The sequence below is a fragment of the Acipenser ruthenus genome, chromosome 6, assembly GCF_902713425.1.
Source record: "Acipenser ruthenus chromosome 6, fAciRut3.2 maternal haplotype, whole genome shotgun sequence".
NCBI lineage: Eukaryota > Metazoa > Chordata > Actinopteri > Acipenseriformes > Acipenseridae > Acipenser > Acipenser ruthenus.
Genome location: NC_081194.1, coordinates 17,819,022 through 17,829,437, shown reverse-complemented (window position 1 = coordinate 17,829,437; position 10,416 = coordinate 17,819,022). Strand labels below are relative to the sequence as shown.

Genomic DNA, 10,416 nt, shown 5'->3' with positions numbered 1-10,416 from the left:
TCCACATATACATAGTATTGCAGATCTGTAGACTATTCTATAAGTAGCTGGATGAAATGCAAGAATCATAATTTATCATACACTGTCTGTCTGACGTTATTGTCTAGCCTTCTCATCATGTGACACTACTATCAAATTTGATTGGCTGGTATTGAAATTGTTGCCTGAAAAATAGAACATCGTCCTAAGTGGGAGACATATTGCCAGCGTGTTGCCCAGGGTGATCATCTGCCGCCTCCTTATTGCCGTTGACCAATGTCTCCTGTGTGAACAGGCTTTAAAGGATTTGATCCTGAATTCAGGCTCCAATCTGAGTGGAGCTTCAGTGCGCTTCGAAGACTAAAGCCATGAATAATACAGCTATTTGACATACTCCGCACTCATGACAACATTGTGGCAACAATTTATTGTTTTCAGTGATTGCCACAGAATTTATTTGGATCTTTTAATTAGACATACAAGGGATGCAATGTTTTGTTATACTTGTTGTAACATATTTTATTATTTCAGCTAGAATAATCTTCATGCATGCACCAGCTACTGAAACTGCCCCCCCACCCCCTGAGAGCTGCTGCTGATCATTTGAAATAAGTGTGAGGGTGTTAACTATTCCAGCATTACATTATAAACCTCATAATTACAACCAAATAAAACACAGAATTTATATATATAAATGTTCTTTAATAAAGCTCTGAGTTACACTTTTGGTTCTTTTGAAGAAACACACATTTTAGAAATGTCATACTGACGTACTTAAGTTTTGGAACAACTCCAAAAGTATTTTTATGTGCAGATTTGAAAAGCACAAGAGCAACTATTTACATAGTAACAAAAAAAAAACCTGACGCTTATTTTGCCAAGGCTATTAATCATCTGCCCAGGAACTGTGTATCATCTGCACAGTTACCAAATACTGTACAACAGCACATAAATTAAAATACAATTTCACTCATTTGTATTTGATCAGACAATAACCAATTGAGAACTAGGTCTCCTTTTAGCAAGAAGCGTTTTTGTGTTAAAAAAAAAAAACAACAAAAAACAACTTTAATCAGTTGTTTATCACTTTGTATACACGTGATACCTGTATTGGTATCTTACTTTTAAGATGTGGCAAATACAGATGCATTCCTTTAATGTCACACAGAGTTGTTTCGCATTGTTGTTTTCAGCAAAACTAATGCTTGATGTTCTTACCGTCCAAATTCATAACATGAGTTAACATTATATCCTTCAGAATTATTTCTACATCCTTGCATTTTATTACATACTTACATACCAACACCAAGGTAACTATATTCAAATCATGAAACAAGCTGATATTTAACAGCACCATTGATGATGTTTTATATTCATTGCTCAGCTTAAGTTCGTGTAAACACCTCACTGTGAGGTAACTTCTGCTAGCAATACAGACTGCAAGATTTATAGTCCAGTTACTCATCAATGAAATTTCCACAGCAGTGCAATTGGTTTGTATTGTCACAGTAATATCAACAATTAACTGTGCATGGTACCCTGGATTGCTTGTTTTACAGCTAAAACATACTATGGATTTTAAAAACGGGTGTGATTACTTTTAAATTGGTAGATTAATGAGATGAGATGTGTTCTGTCTAAAACATTTGGGTACAAAGACATGACCTGATCCACTACTCCCTGTGGAAAGATGGCACATAACTGGCTTCGGACATACTTTTTCTGTTCAGTGAGTGAAAATCTCTGCTCTGAAGAGAAAGTGTAAGCCTGGTTTGCTGCTGGAGACCCCATCTGTCCATTTCCCCAGCTGTTGTTTAGGGTGGCGCTGTGACCGAGTGAAGAATACTTCTGCTGGTTAAAATGATAATGATGTTGCTGCTGTTCTTGTACTGCGAGTGGAGCCTGGTTGCTTGGAGGTGCTGTTAAATCACAGGACTTTTGTTTGTGGATTTCAGAATTGTGCATGGGGAGAAAGTTAGCATATAAACCAGGGCTTAGTGTTGGACTTCCTGGCACCTGTGGCTGGCTACCGCAGCTCTGAGGTGTTTTCTGTGGGGGGTTCCTGTAGCAGAAACAAGGCTTTGGAGCAATTCCAGTGGGGCTGCACCTGTGTGAACGAGCACAGTCCATTATACAATGGCTTGGGCTGTCGCACCAGTCTGAGCATGAGGCCCTGTCGTACTCGGTGGAACAGAAGTTACCCTGTTTGTATGGCTTCCCCTGAACGAACATAGTGGAAAACTTGACTTCCATGGACTCAAATCCTTCATCGCGCCCTGGATTTTGGAAGGCAGTAGAATACTGAAAATAGGAGGGACTTGCACTTTGTTTTTGACTGTCTATCAAATGATTGGGTGAATACCTGTGGAGGACTCCTTCGTGACTCAAGGGCGCAGCTGAATGAAGGCCGTTGCAAACAGACACTTTGGCATCCTGTCCGTAAGAAGCAGCAATGTTAAATGCAACCGCAACCTGATTAGCAGACGTTGCTCTGACGTTAAGAGGCTGCTCATCTTCTTTAAAGGGTTTGGGTGAAGTTGACTTTGTTTTGGCTCGGAGTTCATCAGCAAGTGACATGTGTGACTGATTGGATCTTTCGGGATGGTAGAACTTGCACTTCACGCCGTATGTACACTTCTTTCCTAGAAGCAAGGAAGAAGAACTTTAAGGATCTACTACATCTTTGTTTTCCAGAAGATGATAGGAGGCATAGAGGCCAGTCAGGCGGTCAAATTGAGTTTTGCTGGTGGCAGAGGCCAACCTTATCTGTTCTCCACCAGAACTTCCTGCCACAACAGCAGATTATTATTTTTAAGACAAGAAGACTGTACTAATCTGAAGTGTCAGCTATCAGGTCTAGACAAAACCATAAAGTAAAATACAGTGTGGAGTAGTGGTTAGGGCTCTGGACTCTTGACCGGAGGGTTGTGGGTTCAATCCCCAGTGGGGGACACTGCTGTTGTACCCTTGAGCAAGGTACTTTACCTATATTGCTCCAGTAAAAACCCAATTGTATAAATGGGTAATTGTATGTAAAAAAAAAAAAAAAATTGTGATATTTGTATGTTGTGATATCTTGTAACAATTGTAAGTCACCCTGGATAAGGGCGTCTGCTAAGAAATAAATAATAATAATAATAATAATTAACTTTCAATTCCCAAATCATTAACCAAATGGTTGGGTTGGATTCCCATGGTAGACTGATAACAGCTAGATACAAGACAATACAAAATGAGTACACTAAAGTACTAGAAAGAAGCTTATAAAAAAAATCTTACCATATGGACAATGCTGCCATTTGTGTTCAGGAATGTTAGGTGTCTTCCTCAAAAAGTTTTCAATGTGGGGTCCACTCCTACCCAAAGGATCATCTGGAGGCATAAACCTGCAGACAAGTAGAACAGTGTTTAATATGACATTCAATGCCTTCATATCACATCTTTATTTTCTCCATTTGACTTTATTATATACGTTCATAATTTGTGTACTGCTGCCTGTAACTGCACCTTTGTCCAATAATAACTGACTGCTTCAAAAAGCAGTGACAAAATATAAAAAGTGTCTAAACAAGAAAGGTTAACCAAAACCTGATCCAATACCTGGCGTCGAAACAGAGATGTATTTTTAGCCAAGAAAACAATAATTCCTGATATAATGTTGGAACATGCAGGTAAGTCACAATAATCAGACGTAAATCTGGTGACACCTTGTAGATCATATTGCTGTATTTAGCAGAAATCTACTGCAGGTCTACATTTCTTTTATGGCCTTTAACAATAGTTAACTGATCTCCACATTCCTTCAACTAATAAAACAAGGCTCATGCAAGTATAGAGATACTAAGTCTGGAGATGAGTCCACTGGAAAAAATGGTACTTTCCCTGCAAGATCATTAAAGCAATTGAACATCAAAAAGAATACTGACTCCAGGCTTGGAACAGTAATTTTAAAAAGCTTGCTAGCATTGAAAAATCTTCTTTCCTTACTCATATTAGCTTACATACAATGCAATGATATGGTTTTTATTTTATTGTGTGTTGAAATGTGTCTCATTAGAATTGTGGCCTGTAAACCATCTTCAGTAAAAGAAACCCTTATTTTCACCTCTATGTCGGTTTGGTGTACCACATGTGTGAGCCCCACTAAAACTCCACTATAATATTAACACCTGTGGGCTATACTCACTTGTCATTTACAAAAGAGTACATCAGAAGCCTGCCTTCGATAAATCTTTTCCAGTCTTGTTTCTCGCTCTGCAGGTCGCGGTAGTTATCATTTGATACGATTATCCCATCTGACTCGTAGGCCAGTTTCACAATGTAGCGGTCGTCATAGCACACCACTCTCTTCCCCTTGACGCGGCGAGACGGGGTGTACACAAGTATCTTTCTCTTTTCTAGCTCATGGAGTATATTCTGGTCTGAAAGAAATAATTGGGCTTTAGACACATACAAAAATACATTAAACGTACACAGCATTTAAATGGAGAGATTCTGGCTGAAAGGGTAACATTTTATTTGGTACACAAGTAAGTATTTATTAGCATTTTTTTAAAAAAATTGCAACGTAAAAATAGAGATCCAAAATTAAGTAATATGAGCATTTTTATTGATTACAAAATACATTTTCTGTAAACTACCCTTTTGTAACATAGAACTATATAGTAGACAATCAGCCAAACACCAGTACCCATGGGGGTAGCAGCTGCAGCGCGATGCGTCACACTGTACCTGTAATGGGAGTCTCTGGTCTGGGCTGCTCCTTCCTCCAGGAGGGGACAAACACCGTGATATCCCGGTGGCCTCTTTCCCAGAACCACAGCACTGCCAGCTGGATCCCGTGGCATGAAAACACCTGTTTGTTTCCATGACTGGAAAAAAAAAAAAAAAGGTCAGAAACTGAAACAAAAAAGAAAAGAAAAAAGAAAGGAAGAAAATGCAGTCACTTCAGAGGCACAGAATGTGTTTGCTTTCTTTAAGAAAGGTTCTTTCATGGACAATAAAAATGACGTCTTTTTTTTTTTTTAACAGAAAACACATTTGCACTTGACACCTTAAACTACTAAAACGTCACTGTAGATTATTTTGCAACAAGTGGTTTGTATGAATTGGTATTGAATTTTGTTTTAAAATGTGGATTATCCATCTCCACAAAGTAATCTTATTTAAATATGAAAAAGCTAAACAAAAAACAGTCAGCCATCCGGTTTGGTAATGCAACAGGACGCTTTTGTGACTTTTTGGCACTATGATAACTAAATTAGCTGATTTGCCTACAGTGAGTAATTTCCCTGGTTTCACATGCCTCCAATCAAGAAGTGGAGACTGTTTTGCATAACAATGGCTAATATAGACCAAGCTCTTCAAAGTGTTTAAAGTGATAGGCACAGCCAGTGGTGATTAGAAAAATATACTGATACATCCCCTGCCACACTGTAAATTCAAAATCAGAGTTTATCGGTAGGAGTAAAAAATGTCATCCTTTTGATAATTTGACAAGTCCTGTTTTGTTCCACCCTGCCTTTCCTTTTCTAGACAAGTACTATTTTTAATGCATTATTAGCACATTGTATGTACTTTGTAAGGCTTATGGTTATGTTTTGTTTGTTTTTTATTCTGTTGGAAACATGGTTATCTTAGATCAGCCTAGTCTACTACTGCAGGTGTCTTGGTGGGCCACTATTTCCATTACTGTGTTTACTGTAGCCACGCTGGCAGATTTTGGAGCCTGTCTTGTTTGTGCTCAGCTCCAGCACTACTGCAAGCATCTCAAATCAGTCCAACAGCAGCACACACCACAGTTGTTTTGTTAATTAAGCTAATAATAGAGAGGAAAATTGAAATACATGTAGAAAATGTTGGTCAAATGCAGCTGAACCCCTTTCTACTGTATCTGTCTACTCACAGTTGAGGTGACAGAAAGAAAGAAAGGAAATAGTCTTAAATAATACTATTTAGTTCTTGATTTGTGTGATTATTATTTTAGCATTTATCATATACTTCTACTATACACTGCATGTTACAGTGCATACTTGGGAAAAATCACAAAGCATTTTACTGCAGAATTAAGAGTGAAAAAAATACCCTTTAATGTTATAAAACTAGAGCCCTTAGATCAAATTCCTTGCTTTTTTTGTTGTTGTTGTTGTTGTTTTGTTTAATTCAAAATTGGTAACATTAATGGGCGTGTCTCTCCTTTCAGAACAAAACAGTTCTGATAACACTTAGTGAACTGCTTTGTGAATTCCACTGTGTTTGACAGCAGTGCCATGGTAGCTAAGCCAGGCTGTCCCGGCATCAGGTGGCAGGTACTCACCTCATGGCAACATTGCTGCCGTCAATGACGATGGGCCGCAGGACACTGCAGTGATCACTGTCCTCCTCTTCTGCCAGTGGTCTCAGCTTCACAGGTTCTTGGGGGCTGCAACCTCTGGGCACAAGCTGTGGGCTGGAGCTCCTCGGTTGCTCTACCTCAGCCTTTTGGCCCGTTTTAATCAGCTCCTCCAAGATGTCATTGGTCAAGGCATCCTGTCGGAGGCTCTCCAGCACCCTCACAATGTCTTTCTCGGAGTAGCCCAGTTTGAGGAAACGCTCTACTTTGCTCTGGTGCCTGCTCATGTTCTCAGGTTTGTCGTGTGTGCCTGCTTCTACCTCTGCAGCCTGTGCGTGTGTGTGTCTCCTCAGTGACACCTTTTAAGTCTTTGTCGAGGATTTGCCAAGGGGGAACCCTCGCTCTATACTTTTTATCTCATCTGGTCACAGTTTCCACAGTGACTGTATCAGTTTTGGAAAATTGACAGCCTCCAATACAACCGTGTAAAAGGCATTCTCTGTCATACCCTAGAAATGCAGGAAGTAATAAAAAATGTCAGAGGGGGTTTCGGAAAATGATGTGGTTTAGTCTCTATGATGTTATCTCCTTGTTGGTTTCAACATTGCTGCAATTGCACCCCAATATCATGTCTGTTAAACCCCCCCAAAAAGAAAAAAAAATCTACGATGGAATACCTCAGGAGGGAAAAAAAGATTTTTAAAATATAAATATAAAAAAATATTTATATAAAAAAAACAAAAGAAACAACTTGAATGCAGGGGATGTGAAGTATTTGCAGCTACTTCTACCCAGATTTAGATCAGAGCATATGCAGTATAGCACTATTCTTTCTTTTAAATTGTATAATGTAATTAAAATGAGTAAAGTTCATTTTTTCGAGGTAAAAAATAGCAAACTCCTTTTTATACAAACTTTAGTTTGTTTATGTAATCATGGGAGGTTGCAAATGTCTCTAACAGTCCTGACCAGTGCTACAAAAGGACAAGTTTTGTGAGAAATTATTTATATATGTATGTATGTATGTATGTGTGTGTATATATATATATATATATATATATATATATATATATATATATATATATATATATATATATATACACACATACACACACACCCCTCTTCGAATATGAAAAACATGTCACCTTCAAAACCTGACGAGGTATTAAGACCACATTGCTAGAAATACCACCTGTCTTCCTTTACAGAAATCTACCACAGTAAATTTGCAGTTTCCTTATGCTTTCCCCATGTTTATACTATGCATTTACAACAGTTTACCATGTGGTTTTAATATGTTTTACAATAGTTCCTTATGTTTTAACATGCTTTCACAATTCTTTATTTAATTATACTTTTACTATGGTAAACTTTAAAAGGTACAGTGATCACAATGTAATGTTCCACGGAGTGCTGAAAGAGGCCGGTTTTCTTCTATAGCTCAGCTCACGTGTCACAATACAAGGAGTATCAGGTGCATGGGTTGGGTAACAGACGTCAATCATATTAATGCTTACGGCTCTGTAAACACCATAAACACCGTTTATAAGAGGATTGATTCTACAAGGCTCATTATGAATATAAAAACCTACTGATCTCACATACACATGTAGAGAAAAGTTCCTGCTTCCAATTTAAGAAGTATATTGAACTGTAGTGTAGCTCTAGAACAACTATATGAAGCTGCTAAATATGATCACAAGCAATAGTCTCTCTTACCACATCCCGAACCCCCAGATTTGGCCTTTCTTACACATTGGTCAGGTAGTTTATCACCTCCACCCATCTATATCAAATCATGGGCATTACTTCAAACGCTCAGCAGATATTTTTGTTATCTTGAGACAAAACATCCCCAACAAGTAGGGGGGGATTGATAAAACCTAGCGTGGGTTTTAAGAATGTGCTGCATTTACTTCTATCGCAAAGAGACTAGAAATGTGTAATCGTCATGTAATGGTAATGAAACCATTATTGAGCAGCCTGAATGTTAATTGTGTAATCCTTATGCATTTGCATCTGCCACTTTATTAGTGTAACAGTAAAACAGATATCCACCCTCCTGTATAACTTCTTTCCAGAAGATGTTCTAACATTTATCATTCAAAAACTGATCCCTCTCCACTTGTATTATTTACCCATAAGGCACAGAGCAACAGAAAATCGCAATGTGATTAGATTGCTTTGTTTAATTCAGGAAAACATAACACAAAAGTTCAAGAGTATGTGTTACTTACCCACACAGTATTCAGACAAAAACAGCACAGTAGCAGCCAGGTCTGTTCAGTGTCTCTTGCTGCTAGCTTCTGTTGCCGAAAGCACTGTCAGAGCAGTGTGTGAAAGTTTTACTTGATTATTTGTTTAGTCATACAAGGAAGTTAAGCCAGCATTTTTAACAGCTTTAATTCAGACTGTGCAATTGAGGAAGTAATGAAGGCACGTTGTAGTTAATCATACTTCCTTGTTTAACATATTTGTATTATTTCTATTAACCCTAATCGAATACAGCCACTGCCAACCCTGCTGACTGTGTCTTCTTTAATACCACAATGATGATACACTTGTGTATGCACATGACTAATGAGAAATCCCCTGTGACTACAACCAGTTATCAAATTACTGCTCAAAGCAAACTGAGGAACACTCACCCAAAGACACTGAAAAGCCAGATCTTTTAAAAATGTGAACATTTATCAGCATTAATGAAAATGGTTACATACTGAATATTGTATAGGGTGATATCAATCCCATGATAATTCAGAGCACTTAATGGCTGCTTTGACCTTGAAAATCAGCATTTTACCTTTCTGCACTCTATACTATATTTATTAGAATATATAGTTAAAAAATAATAACTAAACAGTATAAAAATTAATGTGAAGTATTTTCCACATAAAACAAAGTGTATGATACAAGCCCTCTGATACAAGCTATTTGAAACAATGAAATGCCAATCAATATTGGGGTCTACTATGTGTATTATAAAGTCTTACAACTGAGTTATGATCAGCTATTCTTTTTAGTTAGTTGAACATGTGGTTGATAGGAATATTAATTGATGCCATCGGAAAATTGTTTAATATATCTAACTTTGTGTTTCATTTGTTATATTTCTACATTGCTTACTAAGATTGAAAGACACATCAGTACATTGTTACTGTCTGAACAAAAAAAAAGGGTAGGTTACTGTAAATAACAATGTATCCAAGTCACATGTTTTACAGGAAGTACTGCCGACTCACCTGTTCTCAGTTGCATCATTTGAGAATTTCCTGGAATTAACCAGCCTTGTAGTTACCTTTACCTGCCCTAAAGATAATAATTTTAGCATCTTTTTAAACTATAATCAGAACAGGGCCATGGTTGTTCAGTTATAAGCAAGTGTTTTGAAGAGTAATTCTATGTATAACACAGGTAGGAACTTGCAGGCCAGGTCTTTGTTTCAACCCTGTTAAACCCCTCACAACAGGTCCTGTTCACTTCTACACAGACATAAGCCACCTCAAAGTGTGTAAACGGTGTATAAATTACTTAAATTAACCATCTTTTCCTCCTCTTAATCAGTTCATTATGTAATGATGCCTATAAAACCTGTTGGACTCTGGACCTCGTGCACCAGTATTTGACATAATTTAATTATTTGATTTCTATTACACCTGGAACAGAACAACACTCCAGTGGATGTTAACTTCAATGCACCATTTTAAAATGTTAACACTATACAGCATGTTGCTGTGGAGCCACCACCATTTTAGGAGGGTTCTATTGCCATGCCAGCCTAATCTTTATCATTTAGTTTTTTGGCTCCCAATTGAAAAATGTGCTGTGTTCCTTTTTTTATTTAGATACATATGACCATCAAACCAGATTCGAGCCTTTCGATGAATGTTTTTGCACCACTCATCTCTACCTGTGCTGTTTTAAATAAAAATCTAAATCAAAATGGGATGTTCTTCTGTGTGGTAATTTTCATTTTACCACTGTGTGCTAACTAATACTGTAAGCATCAAAGAATATATATAGTACCTTCAATTCACTTACAGTTGTATTCAAATCTGGGGATTAAGGCTTTGATTTTTAAGATCAATTACTTTTTTTTTATCCTA

General features: G+C 37.5%; 1 protein-coding gene across 1 annotated transcript; it reads right to left on the bottom strand.

The window, feature by feature from the left end:
* Positions 1 to 1,018: 1,018 nt before the first annotated feature.
* Positions 1,019 to 8,834, bottom strand: LOC117410933 (probable ribonuclease ZC3H12D). Its single transcript, XM_034017895.3, has 6 exons — positions 8,548 to 8,834; positions 6,296 to 6,819; positions 4,711 to 4,850; positions 4,166 to 4,400; positions 3,259 to 3,365; positions 1,019 to 2,621 (listed from the first exon to the last, which is right to left on the bottom strand). The coding sequence occupies exons 2-6, from the start codon at positions 6,595 to 6,597 to the stop codon at positions 1,558 to 1,560; spliced, it is 1,848 nt and encodes a 615-aa protein (XP_033873786.1). The 5' UTR covers positions 6,598 to 6,819; positions 8,548 to 8,834; the 3' UTR covers positions 1,019 to 1,557.
* Between the last annotated feature and the right edge of the window lie 1,582 nt (positions 8,835 to 10,416).